General features: G+C 34.3%; 1 protein-coding gene and 1 non-coding gene across 2 annotated transcripts in view; one reads left to right on the top strand and one right to left on the bottom strand.

Moving 5' to 3' along the window:
• LOC140753554 (uncharacterized) overlaps nucleotides 1-21,009 on the bottom strand; it is an 84,660-nt gene that overhangs the window by 26,427 nt on the left and 37,224 nt on the right. Inside the window, exon 2 of the mRNA XM_073088254.1 lies at nucleotides 2,149-2,219. Within this exon, the coding sequence (XP_072944355.1) occupies nucleotides 2,149-2,219 (71 nt within the window). The remainder of the gene's footprint in view (nucleotides 1-2,148; nucleotides 2,220-21,009) is intronic.
• On the top strand, nucleotides 19,144-19,225 carry TRNAS-UGA (transfer RNA serine (anticodon UGA)). Its single transcript has one exon. It is a non-coding gene; the product is annotated as a tRNA-Ser (tRNA).

The following is a 21,009-nucleotide window of genomic DNA, read 5'->3' as shown; positions in this document are numbered from 1 at the left end:
TTATAATGTTAAAAGTATATGAACAATGACATATCATATTAGTGACGTTAACATTTTGCACATATGGTGTTCAGCTACTTTTGACGCGTTAGTGTTCATGTAATTATGATGCTACGCGTGTTTACTTACTTATGAATGAATTTTTGAAATTTTGATCTGCTCATCTACTAATGGAACTGACTGTACAATCCAGTGATGGATTTAAATGTAATGGTAGCTACGTACTAGTCGATCCCGCGGTGAGTCCCGCGCGGAATGCGACGCCGCATCCAACAATGCATACGATAATTACCGGACCTGTCCGCTGCTCGCTGTCCGGTAACCATGAGTGAAGGACTTTGCTCTAGCAGCTAGGAAATATATTTAGCTTGTGGTACTTTATTATACTATACTAAATTTCAGAATAATTGTACAAAGACTGAAATCACTGAAAAATCTTTACATAATATATTATGAGAGCTGTTACTATAGTTGACTCATTTTTTATTCAATAAAAAAGCTTTGAATTTGAATCTATTTTTCACGTTTAATCAGTAAAAATGAATGCTTTAAACACAAATATAAATCTGCTTTGTTAAAAAGACAACTTGCTGGTGAAAAATTGAAACCTGCCTGCATGCAATATCTACCAATAAAGGAGTTCTTTAATGCTAATAAAACACATTAATTAACCTCCAAATACGTACATACACACTCACACACACACACACACACACACACACACACACACACACACACACACACACACACACACACACACACGCTTTTAAAACCCAGGACATGCCCCACGGCTGACTATCCTCTTATCCCACCTAACACCACACGGATTATAGGAGCGGCTGAAAAACAGCGCTACTCGAATCCCTGATTCTGAGACAGCAATGCTGAGCCGAATTCCCTTTGTCATATTAATATTACTGTAAAATGTACATTTATTCTTTGTGTAAACTGTGTTATTATGGCAATAAACGTTTATTATTATTATTTATTTAGCAAGATGATTGTACACGAGGCGACACTCCAAGAACTCTCTAAAATCTGTCCATATATACCTACTGTATTTTTTTATATTTTTTACGCATCTTTTATTTTAATGCACTTAACTGCATTTCCGAAACGCTCTACATAGGTACGAATAACTCGAGAAGATTGGATTATCTAAGTGGTAATGAAGCACCCGATAGTAATAAAATAGTTAAGGTTACTCCCGATTAATATTCGATAAGCACTGTCATGTAGAAGACGTAATTACGTCTTCTAACCAAAGAGCTAAGCTATAAAGCACCTTTCATACCGGAACACTGTAACAGAAGTAGTACCAGACGACCATACACGTTACAGTGGTGATTAGCATAAAAAACAACATTATGCAAGAATGTGTTATGTAAATAGATGTGAAATATAGGTGAATTCCGCACAATATCCGGATGAGACACGCTCGCCTTGAACTCTCATATCAGATAAGTGACGGTCGGCGTTATCCGCGATAGAACCACGTCCACGCCCACCAGCGACATTACGTCACGCCACGCCAAAAATACACATGAGTTCACATGACAGCTTGGTTCCTTAATGGATGATGCGATCACGCAGGTATTACGCTCGCAGGTGTCTCTAATAAAGCTTTTTATAACCAAAAGCCGACCCAAGAATTTCAAGGATTTTGGATAAAAAATATGGATTATCTAGCGACGTAGCAAATTAAGATCCACTGTTGAATATTGAACACAAGCCAAATTCCTAGGCTTGTCAAGACACGTCATAATAATAAAATTAAATATTTAATATTATGTGAACAAAACTTAATCTTATGCTAAAAGTTATATTATGTTCATAACATGCAATATGTTCATAGATTACAAAACTTTGACTTTGGTATTCGTAGTCTTATCACGGCGAGTAACATGACCTAACATATCAGCCTGTATGTTACAACCTTAATGCTATTAAATTATATGAAGGGTGTGGTAAGGGAGACATACTTTTCGAGGCATTCCTATTTAGTCGTCAGGAGTAGCCGCCTTGTGGCCGACCTCAGGTAGGATCTAATCTTATCTGGGGTAGATACTAGTTGTCCATGGGCGGCACTATCCACCTAACGTCAGGTGGACTGCATGCTCGTCTGCTACTCTTATATTAAGAACTCACCAGCGCTGCAAGAGGCGATGAGCGCGAACAAGAAGATGACGTGTTTGGACGACGCCATGCCGCCTTTTGACCTGTAACAACACAACACGACATTAGTATTGTAACAAACAAATTTCTGTTTATGATATAGAAATAAAATAGACACGTAATACATTAGGCATATTTCAGACGTGCTAATTTTAGCACCGGCAACTGAAGATTATATGCTTTTAGGAAGTTAAATGCACCGATATACGCTACAACCTGTACACGTTTGATTGCCAGTCGTATTTACTTTTGAACGCTCGATACAGTAATCTCGAAAAACGCATTTATGTATTTTCTAAAACGCACGTTTCCAATACCGAACGCAGTAAGTTATCAAAACGTTATGCGGCATCGATGCACTAAGTAAACGTGAACGTCTAAAGTAGATAGTCTGGGACCGTCGAACACACGTGAAAGACATAGGATATAACCAATATCATATAGTATCTATCTATAATGTAATTATTACTACTTACTAGTTTTATGTATGGCTTCAATACCATGTGTCATTTAAGCAATTAACAATTTGTACAAAATTTTGGTTCTATTAGGTATTGAATTTTTGTGCTATATACTCATATCCACAAATGTAAATATTTATCTCAAAGAATGTAGTAATTTAAACAAAAATAAATTATTTTTGTGTACTTGTAAATTGTTCATACTACCTAAAACACTATAAGTAAAATTTACATAAATACAAGCTGACTCGGCAAACATTGTGCTGCCATATAAATAAAAAAACGTTAAGGGTGAACAACCCTTATCACTTAGGGTTATGAACAAAAGATAGTAGCCGATTCTCAGACCTACTGAATATGCAATAATATGCATATAAAATTTGGTGAAAATCCGTAAAGCCATTTCGGATGAATACGGTAACATTGTGACACGAGAATTTTATATATAATATAGGAAGATAAATAAATTTAAGCTCCACAGTTCTGTAATAAGGAAAATAATATGCAATACTCAATCTATTTCATAAATAAAATGTAATAAGAAAACCAATTACCAAACCGTATAACCGTACTGATAATATAAGAAACAAGATTTATAATGAACAGTACTAACAATTTCCACATCGTAGCAATTTTGCAAAGATGCAACGAAAAAAGCAAAGTAGAGTCAGATGGACTGAGCGAGTCAACGACCGCGCAATCTGACTGCGACTACACCTGATGTAACTCTATCTACTCTACATTTACATTTTCATACCCGAGCATCTCTGCAAAGGTTTATATATTTTTAAGGCTGTACATTAGGGGTAGCAACACTATAGCCGATCTTAGATAGAACTGCAATCTTATTTGAAGTTGATCGTATGCGTCGATGATCGTAGAAAACGTAGATTTGATAGATGACTTGCTCGTTTAGTACCTAAATTATTAATTAAATAGTAGCAATGATTATCCAGAACTCGTATTTATTTAATCATAAATATCATCATTGTTGCCAAGACTAGCGGCCGTTATCTATCCAATATTTCCCTACCAATTTCGAAATCGAAACTTGGCAATCTGTGGTATAAAAAAGTCAAATATTAATTTTAATGGATAATGGGCGTAATTATACAATGACTTTCAAGTGACGTAAATTCTTCTGATTCATTAGGTGTTTGACCTTAACCACTCTCCTCTGGGAGAAAATCCGTGCCCAGCAGTGGGATCTATAGATATGAGATGTTAACCTACGTTATATATTGAACTATTTACTACAATACTCAATTTAATTAAGTCTAAACATTTCCAAAAAACATCTCCCGTAACTAACTTTTCTGATGATACATAACGTGGCCGAATCCTACGACGACGATGATATTATGATATATATTTTTTTATTTTTTTTTATAATATAGGAGTAGCAGACGAGCATGCAGTCCACCTGATGGTAAATGGCTACTGCCGCCCATGGACATCTGTAATCAACCCCAGATAGAATTAGATATTGCTACCTGAGGTCGGCCACAGATGCGCCGCTACCCCTGAGGACTAAGCTGGAGCGCCTCGAAAAAGTATGTCTCCCTTACCACACCCTTCAAACTGGAACACAGTAGCGCCTAACACTGCTGTTATTAGGTAGAAATAGGTGTGGCGGTGGTGCCGCCGGAGTCGAACCACAAAGGGTTCTACCACCTTCAAAACCTGTATCTCTGTACCGTATTTATTATATCAATATATTTGCCAAGTTTTCAAAAATGTAATTATTTTTTGTAATAAAGCCGCAAGTGTCGAGATGCTGCGGAGTCGTTGACCGCTGCGGCTGGATCACGACGTAACTTAATCCACCCGGGATTTACTCGCTGAACTTGTATGCCGTGTGACTTGTGCGAATGTCTCTGTAGCTAATATATTTTAAAGACATTACCAGGCTAGTTTAGTTTAGTTTAGCAACATTAATTAAGAAAATTCGACGCAAATTATTTCAGAGGGGATACGTGAAAAACATCTTTTCTTTAAATTGTACAAGCAAAATTAGTCTTTGTTATATGTATGTTGCATTTCGGTATATAACGATCTTCCTATTTTTAAACGCATTAAAATTAACACATAATCTCGAAAAATGAACGATAATAGAGATGATTTTGACCCCGTTTCGTTTCATCTTCTTTTTTGTTCAATGACGAACGCAAACGATTATTTGATTTGGTAATGACATTGTCAAACGTAATCTAGATCACAGCTACAAAAGGTAACAAAAGATGCCCGAGTTACGCCGGACACAAGACCCAAAAATCATTCGTGTCCGACATCAAACTATATAGCAATAAAGCGGGACCTAAATCATCTCCATTACACTCATTCCGGCCGTGAAAGTTCAATTGGTAATGATGGACAGTTGCCGCCTCACTCCACTTTCGAATGAGTGAATTGGGGTACGAATGAAGAGTGGCACCCGTCGCGTCGGCCGATCGATCCCCGCGGTACTCGACAGAAATGAATAACAACAAGGGAACCGTGTCACAATAATTCGGCGTTGAGAATGCCTTCCTGTCCATGGCGAAAGATATATAACCTTACTCCATTTGCAAAAATCTATTGTTTGCTTCTTTTGATCCCTAATAACGATTATTATTAGTACAATAAGTAAGTATTGATTCGTTAACGTAAAAAGAGTCCTATTATTTACTTCATTTCATACATATGTTTCTTTAAACGCCGATTTACTAGAAAAGTTTTTTTCATATCAGTTACGTCAATCATCATTTACGGTACTTTCAATACAAAAATTATCGAAACATATTTTCATATATTTGCAGTTCAATATTTCACTGCATCATATTCCATATGCAAATATAACAGGCCAACTGATAAAGTTATTTTGGTATCAAAGCTTGAATATTATAGCTCACACATCGCCCCATGTCCCCGCTGGACGCCGGCTCGTAGCAACGGTCGTCCGGTAGTCATCTTCCAATCGCCGCTGCTCTCAATTGGATAATCTGCGCCGGACTGTCCCGGCAACCTTCCGTGTGAAAGTTAAGGGATAATGCGGTGACACATCGCTGTTGACAGGAGGGCCCGGGCGGAGGGTCGCTTGTATATAGAAGATATTCGCCCGTTTGATCTGTATATGCCTTAAGTCAGCCGTCTAATGTGACTCGCATATATCGTCTAATGTTATAATATACACGCACACAGCAGTCATCTTATACCACTTTTTTCAAGAGCACCAAACTTATTTATTTTTTGTTTTGATTGAAGTAATACTAAATTAATATTTTTCACTCGTTTATTAAAGTTTACAAAAATTATTAAATCATGTTTAGTAATTACAATTTTACTACGCATGAAATTATTATTATAAGCATCTATCTATCTAGAAATTAATTTTAAGTCTAATATTCCTAATTATAAGCAAAATGTACCGTTACCGTAAATAAAATTTCAATTAAAGCTGTCATAATTGTTTATTGAAATATAAATTTAAGACCCCCCGTCCAATTACCCGCTAAACGATTCAACGATGTATATTGCTGTAAGGTCAGTCGCAATTAATATCAATTGTTTTATTCGATTGCGGATGCCATATACCGACTTGCTGTACTCATACGTCGAGCACTCAGAATATTAAAATAAAGATGAACCCTAGATACTCTTGCAATAAATAAAAGATACCAATTATTTTAAAAAAAGAAATAATAAATATTGACCCATTTCTTTACCAGATATACTTTTTCTATGTTTCTCTCTATGCGAACAATTCATACACACAATACATAAGATGACAACGTATTCCAGTAACATAAAGGATGTATAAATATATAAACAAGTCTCGTGAAACAATAAGGTAGCGAGGAAAACAATGAGATTTATTGACAGTAAATTAAAGATACCTAGTCTCTCATTTTCCCTAAACACAAGTCACGTTTAGTCACAATAAAGTCTAGTCTCATTTTACCTGCTAGGAAAATATATTATAGTAGTAGTCATTGAAAGGTCAACGTTGTATTGTTTTCTAAAGTACCTACTATGCGCCTATAATAAAGGATAAAAATATAATACAAAATTAACTTGTATTTAAAAAAAAATACAATCTTCATCTCAGTACAATCGATTTGTACCTAAGTAGAGATATTTAAAGGTTGTAATTGTAAAGGTGGTAGAACCCTTTGTGGTTCGACTCCGGCGGCACCACCGCCACACCTATTTCTACCTTTTAACATCAGTGTAGGCGCTGCTGTGTTCCGGTTTGAAGGGTGTGGTAAGGGAGACAGACTTTTCCGAGGCGTTCCAGCTTAGTCCTCAGGGGTAGCGGCGCATCTGTGGCCGAGCTCAGGTAGGAATATCTAATCCTATCTGGGGTTGATTACAGATGTCCATGGGCGGCAGTAGCCACTTACCATCAGGTGGACTGCATGCTCGTCTGCTACTCCTATATTATAAAAAAAAAAAAAAAAAAAGTATATAATACTGAATAGGTATTATTCATAAGTGATGCATAACAAGTATAAAATTAAAGGAAATAATATTTTGTATCTATTAAGCATAAATAACAAGTCAGCACAGACCAATTAGGACGAAAAGTCTTTAATTTACCGCGCATAAATAGGTTCTGTATAATGGTGCATGAAATTACTATGAAAACATTTTTTGCCGAGTGCCATCAGAGTGATTGACAATGCGATATTTACATCGTTTCTAATTTGCGGATCTCGAGTGCAACGCTCGCAGGCTCTTTCTTCTCCGACGTGAATATTATACGGACATCTCAATACGCCGCACGGAGCTTATTAAGCTCGTATTTTTTCAGGTCGCCGCGGTGCAACCTCGTGCAAAAAATCGGATGTTTCTCGTTGGGTTTTTTCGGAACCAACACAAACATTCTCCGGGCGATAATACGCATTCCTCGCCGACGGCCGGTCGGCTCCGAGCCTCCGAGCCGTACGTTGACCCAATAATACCTTAAAAAATTAATTCGGACAAAGCTAGCGGTTCTGGCGCCACCGTGAATGATCGCCGAGAATCAAGAGCGCGCTCCCGATCGGTTTTTTACGATTTTGCAATTCGGGAGTTTGATTAGAATTGCGGTTTGGGTTTTTATCGAGTGCCCGTGTTTTTACGCTTCGGAGTAAAGTCTGCGAGAGGGCGATCGTTTTTTGCTGCTTTTGACGTGATTGAAAAATTTCCTAGCCGAAGCTCGTCAGAAGCAGGAGATTTAATTAAAATCGCGAGCGTTGATGGGAAAAACATTAGAGCTTAAATGAACTCCGTTATTTATTTAAGTTCATTTGAGAATCTGTCTAAACAAACATTGCATTGTAAAATGGGACGTGACGTCAGGACGTAAGAAAAATATACACACAACTGGTTAACTCAAACTCAAAATAACAGTATAAAAAAGTAAAATAAAATAAAATAGCCTATTGATACACAAGTATTTGTTCTGAATAGAACATTGATTAAGGCCACCAATAAACCAATATTTACACGCAAAACTAGTTTTTTTGCCGTGTACTCAATACGATTACGTAGGTTACTGTTTTGTGCCCTGTGTCAAAAATTGAATTGGATTGGTCAAAAATGTGCAATTATAAGTTAATTAACAGAAAATACTTTATAGAGACTCGTAGGTAGGTATAATATGTGAGCAACCTTTATTCAAATATGTTTTAGAAACTGATCTAGGATTTCGGTATTATGTACTGAACATTGTGCACTAATTACGGATTTTGCTTATTTGTAACCGACTTCAAAAAAGGAGAAGGTTACTCAATTCGACCGTATAAATGGTTTTTTTCTTTGGTAAATGACAATTATGGATTTTTTATATTGTTTTTATATTTTGCACTATACTCACATAATTTAACCGTTGTTTGCATTACTGTTTTTACGACTGCTCAAAGGCAACGTTGCCAACACATTTTTCAAATATGGGAGAAATTACTAAAACTTTTAGGCACTTGTAAACTTTTATTTTGTAAAAAAAAATAACCGATTAGGTACCAAAATACGAAAACTCTTTAAACGTACGTTACATGGACAAACAAATAATTTCCCATAATAATACTTTATAAGAAAAAAAACATTTATTTTAATACCTATGTAGTTAGTCTGAAAATGGCCTCAGTTTATTTTAATGTCTGTAAAAACACCTGGATATTGTAATATATTATCTCTTAAGTATTACAATTATTTAATAATTATTTGACGTGTGTAGATATGACGGCCTCCACAACAATAACTCGTATGCACATCCGACATATCAGGTTTAAGTGACATTGAAACGACACAATAAGATAAATGCAAGTCGGAGTCATCGAGAAACCATATTTGAGTAAACATGACATTATGAAAACATAAACATTACTTGATGGCCTTGAAGCATCAGTGTCACATAACGATATGTCATCATTATCAACCTATATCATTGTCCCGTTGAGCAGTGAAAGACATTCCTAGGAGAGTAATTGAGGTTCAGGCCATAGGCTACCACGCTGGCCGAGTGCGGTCTATTAGAACGAGTACGTTTCCTAACGTTTCCTTCATTACTTCAAAGTTATGTCCTATTTAATTTTAATCTCATTCAAGTATTTAGAGTTTCACTGTATTTGGACCATTTCTTACTGGACATTGGGAGACTAGCACAATATTATAACAATTCAATCTTCAGGAATACGCATCTACCCTAGTTTGGGGTAGGCGACACTAAGCAGAATCCTGATATCCGGTGTTTCAATGTCCGTTCGGTACATCGATATTTATATAAAGTGAATTATGTTCACTTTATATAAATATTACATAGATAATTAATATAATACTGCATTTTACGTAAGAAATACTTTAAAACATAATATTGCATAGTCATAAGTCAACGGAACGGTTCCACACGATTTGATTTTAAATATTTATTCAAGCTTTAGTCTAACGAGACGAGTGTCTTCGCAAATGTTAGCTAAGATGACACACTTCATGGTTTCCATACTTGGACATACAAAAAAATTAACTATGCGAAAATAAATATGCATACTTTGATTATGGTACAACTAAATTGAAATTACGCATTTATAAGCTGAAAAAACAATCGTTCACACGGAAATAAACCGTTTGATTTTTTTACCGAACTAGCTACGATACAAAATGATAAAATTTTGTATTATCTATAGCATATAATCATAGATATACTACTAATTTATTAGTGGTATATCTATGCATATAATCTGTGGTTTCAGCAACCTAACAGCTCTGTGCTTTATCTGTCGACGCTCACGATTCTACCATTTTAGTGTTCGATATATCAAAAAATTCGGTAATATCAAAGGTATTATATTGAGACAATCTACTAAAAGAGATATACATAATGCATATTAAGTAATATTCTCTCACACTTAGACATTAGACGCACACATTATTTAATAAAAGCATAGCTCTACTGTACTTTATAATGTCACAAACAAATATTATACTATGTAGACTCAATGTTATATCACGTCTTTAAACGAAAAACTCATTAAACAAAATCGAATGAAAATGTATTCTTAAATGGATGCGCTATACAGTATGAATTAATTTATTTAATCAAATAATAATTACCGTCCATGCTTAGAATTAAGGCAAAGCAGTAATTGTTTTGTTTTCGTAATAAAAGTTTTTTTTAAATTTCATTGGTAAAAGTTATGCAGAGGTCAGTCAGACACTAATACGTTTAGAAATATATGACGGTCCTCTCAAGTACCTACATAAACACGAGAAAAAATACAGCACCCCAGTCCTTTCCAATAATAACCCGTGCAGTCCGATAAACATATTAAAAGTATTATGACCTGATTTTAAGATTCCCTACCCAAAGGGTATAAACGGGACACTGTTAAAGAGCCTCCGCTGCCTGTACGTCTAACACACATAAATCTCACTCTGGTTCGAGTTTGACTCGCATTTGGCCGATTTTTTACTGAACTCCGGGTAGTAATGTTTTTCGGACAAACGACCATTCTTCGACACGCCCTCAGCTCGAACAGGTTAACAGATTTGAACATATGAATGTCTTTGGATTCGTCTAAATTATAGGCTGACGTAAGCAATATTTTTAAGCAGTGGGTTTTTGCTTTTATAATGAGTCTCTAGTAATGTTTTAGTAGCGTCGTGAGCCTATGTCCTCAGAAATAAGCGCTTATTACGATATCATAACAACAACAGTTAAATTATTGAAATTAATTATTTCTAACGAATAATTATGCAAAACATAACGTAACATGTCTAAATATACACCTGGACATGTATAAGATACGTATTTATCTTTATTATACAGTATTCTACGTTTCTCACCACAGCTTATAAAGCTATTATCTCATTACTATGATTAATATTATAATTGAGAGGTCTTGAATTGTATTCAGACAAATCGAATTAAACAAATGTTGTTATAAGAAAACTATTATTCATTTTCTTACCGAAGTTATTACTGCATTAGGTCATCCATTGTATGCGTCTGTTATGAAAATAAAGATATAGTCAAACTGCGTATTATTAGATATTTTAATATTTATGTGGATTTCCGTAGTAATTTTAACAGTATTTAGATAACTGGATATACAAGTTTTTATGATAAAGTAGGAAATGAGAGAGGGATGCAAATATGCCTAAAGTGTTATTATTCACAAAAAAATCTAAACACTACCGCTAACGCTAATGCTATGCACTAAAGAATTCATAAATTAGAGATGCTTGAAGTTTTTTTCAAAGATCGGAATAGAAAACGGGCTTGTGGTCCTGGTGGCAAGCCTGCCTGTGGACATCTGAGACTAATTCCATAAAGAATAGGTTCTACGTTAAGCTCATCAGACATACTGAAGACTAAGACAACCACAACATCACCACTATTCACCGAAACGTAAAACTGTTTGACGCTAGAAATAGGTATAGCAGTGATACCTTTTAGCTGATCCACACTGGCCCTACGGCATTTCTGTCAAGTTCAAATTTGAAAAATTAAAATTCCGCAAAATAAACTCAATAAAGAAGCCATTTCCTAATTACGACAAATGTGACATTTAAAGTACCTAAGTCGAACCTACCAGTACCTAAGCAGTAATTATAATTTCCGTTCGTTATTTTCACAAACCAATATGTCATAAAGGTATTGACGTCAACTGTCCCGTCCTCGTAACGATTAGAATGATTGTGGGACGTCCCGCGAGCCTACATGCCGAATAATTGCACCGCTGCATCTTGCATAACGCTGCCCATCAATTTAACGTCAATATGACATGTTTATTTTAACACATACTTATTTTAGGTATTCGTATTCAAATTTTGATTTAAACACGATATTAGTATCGTTTGGAATTTAAATAATTTGATGTGAAGTAATAATTTATGTGGCTTTATCAAGTTTACGTGTAATAATTTTATCTGTTATCGAAATTTTTAGTCAATTCAAATTATTATAACTATATTATTAATATAAAGGTCAACCACGCACAGAGTTTTGAGTCCAATCCACAGCCAGTCAGACATATAAAAGTCTAGATTCATTTAGATTAAGATCTCTGGATCTGAGAGTTCGTTTAAGCTTATAGAATTCACGGCACAAGCATGCACAAGGAATCTTAATGAGCGTATATGTATGTATATATATCTTTATATTTTATGTTATATATCGTACTATCATTTATATCTATAATTCATTATGACATACGCTTTTCAAAGAAACAAAAGCTATTATAACCTTAATGATTTTTCCGAAATAATCACATCTCTACAATTACTTTAACGCATTATTAATCTTTACATTAACCGATTGTTGTAAGGAACAAAGTCTATCTTATATTATTGTAACATAAAGAGCATTTATTTTCAACAAAGCATTTCGGTCGCCTATTCTCGATCCCATCTCCGGACGGTAAAGCAATTTAAACTTACTTCAGGTAACTTGCTTATAAACAAGGTTACGTCGGTTGCAGTTTAAAAATAAACACACAAGATGCCATTAGCATCATACCCAGTAATACCAACTTAAACCCAGCGCTATCATTACTCGTCTAGACCAGAGGTTCTCAACCTTCGTGGTAATGAACCCCTAATTATACATGTTTTTTTTCTAATTTAAAAAAATAACGTAAATTATTGTGTTTTGGAACATGTCACTTATGTCTCCCTTACCACACCTTTCAAACCAAAATATAGGTTAACACTGCTATTATAACGCAGACATAGATGTGACGGTGGTGTCTCTGAAGACGAATCGCAACAGGTTTTACCATCTTAGATTTTTTTAATCTCGCTCTCTTATAATATTTATTTCTTATTAGAACTAAATTAATAAATCATCATCAACCCATTATTGTCCCACTGTCCCACTTTTTTTTTAAGAATTCTCAGGTATGCAGGTTTCCTCGCGATGTTTTCTTCACCGTTTTAGCAAGTGATAATTAACTTCAAATACGCACATAACATTGAAAAATCAGAAGTGTGTGCCTGGGACTTGAACCTCGGACCTCTCGATCAACAGGCTGCGTTTCTTAACCACAAGGTTATCACTGCTTTTTAAAAATGATAAATTAATTTTGGCTTGCGTGCTTTTTAATAAATAATTACTAATAAATTAATAAGTAAGAAATAGTAATATAACTGCGAAAAAAACTACCAGTAACAGTAAAAAACACAGTCAATTTTAGGCGAGATATTTTGAGAATTCCGCACGCAAAGGTTGGGAGCCGCTGGCCTAGCCGCTGAACAAATGAAACCCGATTGACTCATCCCGACGCCATCTTTTTCTCCCGATACGAGTCAAACTGGTTGCAGTTCGCGTAATCCCGCCGCAATAGTGCGATAGTGGCCTAATGGCATTCCTCTGTAGCGTTCGCTCACCTGCTTTTTATATCGCTCGATAAACTATGCTATCCTACAACCTTCGTTATATGTATGTATATATTTTTAATTTACTCCTGTACTCATTGTTTTTGATTTCTTTTTAGTAAGAGGTTTGTGAACATTTACCTTTGCGACTATAAGGACGCTATCATGTACATTCAAATAAGTACCACAAATTCATTTATTGTATGTAGGCAAGTTTATTACATGAGGACACTATTAACAAAATTCCATAATAAGCCAAAAAAAATTTGACTTACTACTAATTTTACCATTAAATATTCTCTGTATATTCTATAGAATCCCGTGATACTATCATTCTTTAGATTTCAACTGCTAGTGACAACCCTTTCCCCCAATTGAGGTATTTTGGACGACTACGTATTCACAGTATCCATCAGTAATTATAGGTATTATGATCCCTCACATACTTGGGGCAATCGTTTTTCACGTATGTTAAGTCGAAATCTGTACTACTATGGGACAATAACACAGATAACTCAATCACCCATTTTTAGATAAACAGGGACAGTATCCCAAAAACTTCCTTACCTTCCAGTCCCTAAGCAAACGCAAGTACAGTCACACACAAATATCAGCACTACACTTCACTACCATTGACGTCACAGCTCATCAACAAATCGAATTGAGACGTCTTTGTTCACCCACTCGGCCGATTCGAGTAATCACAAAACGTTCAGTACAAATATCCGCTAAAGTACACCTGACTAAACAATAACCATAACCAATACTATTAAAATATATTGTTAAGGCTTCTCGCGATTATTAGACACGAGTCTCTACATTGTTGAATATTGTTCGAGCAAAAACAATGAGGATTGTTCTTTTTATTCGCACTTTGTTCGGAATTTAGGTTCGTTCCATTCTTGGTTAGATTACGAAGCTTAAGTGTTTTCGCATAGAAAATCGTTAGTTCTATTTCCTACGACTCCATAGCTACTAGCACTGTTTATTTTAATGCAATTATTTAAACATACTTATATATGAGAACAAATCGAATTTAACATCCTGGCACACAACACACCACCAGCCTTACCTATTGCTAGTGTGAAGTAATTCTGCGAGTCGATGGAAGGGTCACACTCTTAAACTGAAATCTGTCGCCAACTTTAATATGAACGATCATGTAAATCCTCGTGAATGGGAACGCATTGTGATCGGCCTTAGGTAGAACCACTATACCACTATACTATATATGAAGTTGGTTGCAAGTTCATGGATGGCAGTAACACCATCAGGTGGATTGCATACATATTTGCTACTAAAGTATGTATCATAAAACAGGAGTTTAAACATCCTAAAGGTATCAGAGTAATATTACGCTTAGGAATGAAATTCCGTGGCGGGCTAATTGAAATGACAATCAAACAATTTCAAAGTTGGTTGAGTTCTCTTTGTAACGGGTGATTGCAAAAATACCACCTCACATTCCCGTAGACGGCTTTGCGGTGCGAACTGAAGGATTGTTTGGCACTGCACACAAGGCGCTTAATTAAACAAAGAACACGCAAAGACACATTAAAAGGCAATATGATGTATATGTAATGTAAGCAATAAGATGTAGGAAAAACAGATGGGAGAAGACTTAAAGGCCGATCACCTAGCCTAAAGTCCCTCAGACAAGTTAAAGATCGGGTGGCAATAAAGCATCTTGTCATATAATTTACCAAAACTTACCAGACCTGGCACGACTTTTAGTAATGAACAAAGCAGCGAAGAAGTATATGATGTATATATCATGTCACACTTTAAATAAATTAAGATTACAAATAAGCTTGCGTGGACTGCATGCTTATTTGACACATAACTGTTGACCATTGTCGCCAATCAGCACCTGAAATTCGCCCTATATGCAATTGTAGTAGATATACATGTGGCCGCTGCAGTTGCACTTCAACAAATATTTTTTTTTTCTGTGTAAAAGCACATACATTTAAAATAACATATTTTAAAGACAAGTCAGTTAAAATTTTTGAGTTTCTATAACAACCTCTATCTTTTTAGTACACGCACATAAAATTGTGTAACAAATAATCGTAACTACACGAGCATTACATATTGTAACATTTCCCGTTTTTCCGCATCTCCGTTCCGCAGGATCGCCTAAATTACGCAAATGCGCAAGCGCATAGTTAAGGCTTTGGCTACACTATATGTGTTACAGATTAACATAGATTTAACTTCATCAGTAAGCTCTCTCCAAACGAATCTCACCTAACAGTATAACGGCATAAACATATACGTGACGATATATAACCGATACAATAGGTAACCTCTTTCCTTTGGGAAGTCGATTAAAACATTATGAAAGAAAATATGACATGGCAACTCTTAACATATTAAATAATAATGAACGCTTTCTACACTCACGGATCCATACTAGGATTTCCTGTATCGTGGGTGCCATGGACACACACAAATACACGAACAGAGACCCAGAACAGATATCTAAATTCATCATTCAGATATCTGTCTGGCCGGGGATCGAACCCGGAATGCTTTGAGCATCACACCGGTATGGTGACCGCTCCGCCACGCTGGTCGTCAAGGATTCAATATTAAGCAATTTAAATAATTCAGTCACTGTGAATTACATAGTCTATGATCTATACTGTCTGTGTTCTTAACAATAAAAGATTACTTGTAAATATTTGAGATAAGCCAGCCAGTTGATATCCAGCCTAAACATTGTTCTGTCAATGACCCAGTTAGAGTGTGATTATTGTGTGCGACTGTACAATGGGTGCGAGCAGCTTTAACAGCCTTAAATAATGAAAATAGAGATTATATTTCCTTGTGTTCTATGCGTGACAAAAATTTATAAAAAAAATCTACATATTTTTTTTATATTAAAATCCTAATATTAAAACCTCAAAATGTTGTCTGTGATTTGAAATTATAGTAAAAAATTAACCGTTATCTATATTCAATATAAACATCTAGTCTACACCCATCAGCAGAACAGGAATCTAAATTCACCAATTACGGATTACTCTTTATTTTTTATTTTTATAATTTAAAGTAACGGTTACAAATATGATCGTGGTTTTGTTCATAATGTACTTACATCATAAACAAGGGAAAGTAAACCTAAATATAACTTGATTAAATGTGCATTATAAATCTTAAGAACTAGTGATATAAATTTCATTGAACCAATACTAGGTGAACCCGAGACTTATCCTAATAATGTTCTAGTTTGTGGCAAAATGTGTTGATAGAATAAACAAATTCAGAAGCATGCATTTTACTGTTATATATGTTAAATATCTTACACGAGAGAACACCATCATACACGTTACCTACTCAATTGCGAAATAGTTTAATATCGCAAACTAGCGCCTAGTTATTAAAGCTTATATTTATTTCCCCACCATTGTTCTCATATCTGCGTCGTACGGGTCGTTGCTCATACGGGCTTCAACTGCTAATTATATTACAGCAATCACTGACATAACTCCGTAATGAATAATGTTAACACGTAAATTATGTAAAAATCTATAAACATAGAGTTCGCTAGGTAATTCATAATTATCATTAATGATGTTCTTACTCATATAATTACACGGGGCTAGACATTGTTGTGAATCGCAGGAAATAATTAATTGATATTTTACATTTTTTTATTGTTTTTATTCGTCTATTAATCCCGGGGTCATTTAAATGAATAGCTCCACGTACCCTAAATTAAAATTTCAAAACAACGGTGACGGTCTTTTTAAAAACTAGTTATCGATAGAACAAAATTAGTATTTTATTTTAAAATAAATACAATCAGAACGAGTAGCAAACATTTTTTTAAGTTTAATTAGCCGGCCTTTTTGTCGCAAATTAAGTCAATTCTGCCAGCTTTGGTCACGCGGTCACAACTATTTTAAATTTAAATTAAATCCAAAACCATTGTCCTCGACCTTATTAGTTTGCTATGTTAAAACTTTGGGTTGAATAAAATACAAGGTCTACCTAACCTACCACAAATGAAGGTATAATATTATTAACTATGATTAAAATACCTAATTACGAATAGGTACAGTAACATTTTAATTTATTAATTGGTTATAAAAACTTAATTAGAAGGAATATTTCCCACACTCTATGAGTCATCTCATCATTGATAATAACGTATCATAAAATATTTTTATTTCTATAAAAAAGAACAATATGACCTCCACAAATCAAGATTATTTATATTGAAATATATACCAAAATAGAGATTTACATAATTTATAATTTATGGAAGCCGACAATACTTGCATCTAAACAAAAAAATATTCACAGCTGTTCCCACGCTTTTTATACTAACTTAATTTTCCGGGGTAAAAACTAATCCCCAGATATCTCATATTTGGTTAAGTCTATCTGGATGAATGTAAGTTCTTAAGAAAAAGTTCTGTGAAAACCAGACGTGTTTTCATAGATAAACTTCTTCTTCTTCTTAGTCGAATCCTCATGACTGAGGGTCGTGACCATCAAGGGCAGCCTTGTCTACGATGGTCTTCCAAGTATTGCGATTCTGTGCAATGTGTAGGGATTAGTGCATAGATTAAAATAATATCTAAAATTATTGTTAATTAATTACAATGCCAAACAAAATGTAGGTGGTACCTAAATATCAGACAGTATTTTTAATTAATTTTAAAATATCTAATCCAATAATTAATGTAATGTTTGAAATCAAATTTTAATAAACAAAAAAATATTATAGAAGATTAAAGATAATCCACGTGTTAAAGTTAGCGCTAGTGTTGTTAAGTTAGCAGTCCTCATCTACTGGGGAGACAACAGCAGGCAACAGAAAATTATTAATTCATAATTGAGGTGAAAACAACTTTTATGTACTAATGTAAGAATTATTTAATGTAATTAACAAGCATAATTAATAAGACGTGTTGTGGATGGGGTCGTACATTGTGTACTTAGCCTCATTAATGTTTGTCATCGTCATTGAAAGTTCGCCATGAGATAGGCTGATAGAGGCTGCTCGTAAAAGTAATGTGCGAGCGTGGACTAGTAAAACGATTTTATTTGTACTATTTCAACAATGGTAACCTAATAATAATGTAGGTCACTGAACATCACAAATGTATTTTTGGTTTTTTTAATAACAATTATGTTATCATTCATAAAGTGAAATCGCTAGGAAAAAATATTTAACAAAAGTTTTTGAATAATTGATATAATGATAATATAACACCATATATCATTTTATTATTTTAACATAAAAACTAAATTATGTGCAACAACATTACCGATATTTAAAATATGATATATTTTAAAAGTCATATAAAAAAAACACAGGATGGGACGGTAATAAAATGAACGAAATTTTATTACTTTAAAACATAAAATCAATACTTAGATGCTTAGCTTAATATTTGCAATAAAACTCAAAAAAAGATTGAAAGACGTTCCGAAAATATTTTAACATGTTCGTCCTCAATATGGATATAACGTCAATAATTCTGAAATAGCCTTCATATATTTTCTTCATACATAATATGGTACAATCATACGAACCGAATTTTTGGTACCGTTGTTTCTACCTACAAATTAAATATTTGCTATGACGTCACACGTATTGTATTCACCCATATCGTTGTGGATACTGTACAGATATTTCGCCACTTTGTTCATAGCTGAGGTGTCCGAGTGGTTAAGGAGTTGGACTTGAAATCCAATGGGTTCTACCCGCGCAGGTTCGAATCCTGTCCTCAGCGAGTTTTTTTTTTAATTTAAATTTTTAATATTATTTACTTCCTTTTATTTTTTGTTTCTTTTTGTTTTAATCTCTGTAAAAAATAAAACATTTATTACAATTATTTTATACTTTTACTACACATTTTTTGAGAAAGCAAAGTGTTGATAAGCAGTAGTATGTTTTGAATGAAAGTAAATAATTTTAATTTATTTTACCATATTTCTTTTAAATATTTTTTTTTAATAATTTTCAACTTTTTATCAAAACTTTTCAAAAATTTTTAGGTAAAGTTATATATTATGAGACGAATGTTTAAAATCACTGGCAATAAAGTAATTTAGCATTTGTTAAAAAGTAAAAAATATCTTTAAGAAATTTAAAAACAACAGACGAAATTTTACTTAGGATTTTCAAAGAGACCTTACGTAACGCCAAAGACCTAGCTAGTATGTAATAAGATACTAAATACAGTCGAGCAAATAATCGAGGTATTTGAACATGGGAACCGGTCCGGCACCGCTGAGTCACACCGCGAGACGGCTCGTCTCACCTTATCTCCTAATCAACCTTTATTTGAATTCCATTATCTAAATAATGCTATTTATTTACTGTTACTCATACATTTTAGTATTAGCGACAGTTTGTGTAGATAAACAAATAAAACTGTAGTGTCGGTCTGTCTTTTCCATTACGTGTGATCCTAACACGTATAAATTTCATTATTTAAACAAAATAAACGGAAAACCCATTTTATTTTTTCATATTATGTTTGTCTATCTTTTGGAATCCAACCAATATATAATTACACATACCGCGTCAAAATTATGAATCCTTTTTCAACTTTTGCGTCATCATCTTTTGCGTCGTTCGTTCAACCTCGTCTAAACGTAACGTTCTACTTCGTTTTAAAAATATTTAAACTCGGATAAATGATAGATTTGAGTAAATACTCATAGCTGTCAAATTATGCTAACAAATTTTATTTAAAAAAAACATTATTAACTTATAAATTACGTACAAAATCCTAAACGCTGCAACAAAGTGGCTTATTTCGTCACAATGAACTTGAATTTTTATACGTCTATGTGAATTTAGATGTTTTTTTCGATCGATACTGTAAAAATATTACATTAGAATTATATTGTTAATTGATATTTTGATTTTCTGCTTTGAGCATCACTAAATCTGTCAAATAGAAACAAACAGTGGAACGAGAAGTGTTGACGCGAAGCCATTTATCAAGACGTTACAAACGCCGCCACTCAGTAAACCATTTCAAAATGGGTGTTTAATTTGAAATCTTTACATAACAGTGACGTTATTAGACATAGAAATGTATTCGTTAACCTTAATACATACAATCACGTTTTGCAAACACTGCAGATTTAAATCAATAGAGCCTAGCAGGGTCTTTTTTAAAATATTGTAGTACCACCTGGTGGTAAGCGGATGCTACAGATATCTATCTGTAGTCAACCTCAGACAAGATTTGATTCCTACTTGAGTTTGGTCACAAATGTTTTGTTTAGTTGTTACTCCCGAGGACTAAGGAATGTTGGAACGCCGTGAATAAAATATATCTCCAGAGCAGATATAAGTGTGACGGTGGTGCCTCCGGTACCGAACCGCAAAGGGTTCTAGCCAATATTCTCTCTTCAAATATTTTAGCTTTTCAATTTACAAATGCAAGATGTCTACAGTTTGACATTCCTAAAAGTCGAATGCTCCGAGGTGTTTAAACGCCGACAAGCGCGGCGAAAGCCGCAAACTGGCGGGTCAATTAATAAAAAAATGATTACACCC

The sequence above is a fragment of the Epargyreus clarus genome, unplaced genomic scaffold, assembly GCF_041222505.1.
Source record: "Epargyreus clarus isolate Ecla_fem2 unplaced genomic scaffold, WU_Ecla_fem_2.2 ptg000026l, whole genome shotgun sequence".
NCBI lineage: Eukaryota > Metazoa > Arthropoda > Insecta > Lepidoptera > Hesperiidae > Epargyreus > Epargyreus clarus.
Note: the sequence above shows the minus strand (reverse complement) of the source record. Positions and strands in the feature narration are given on the sequence as shown.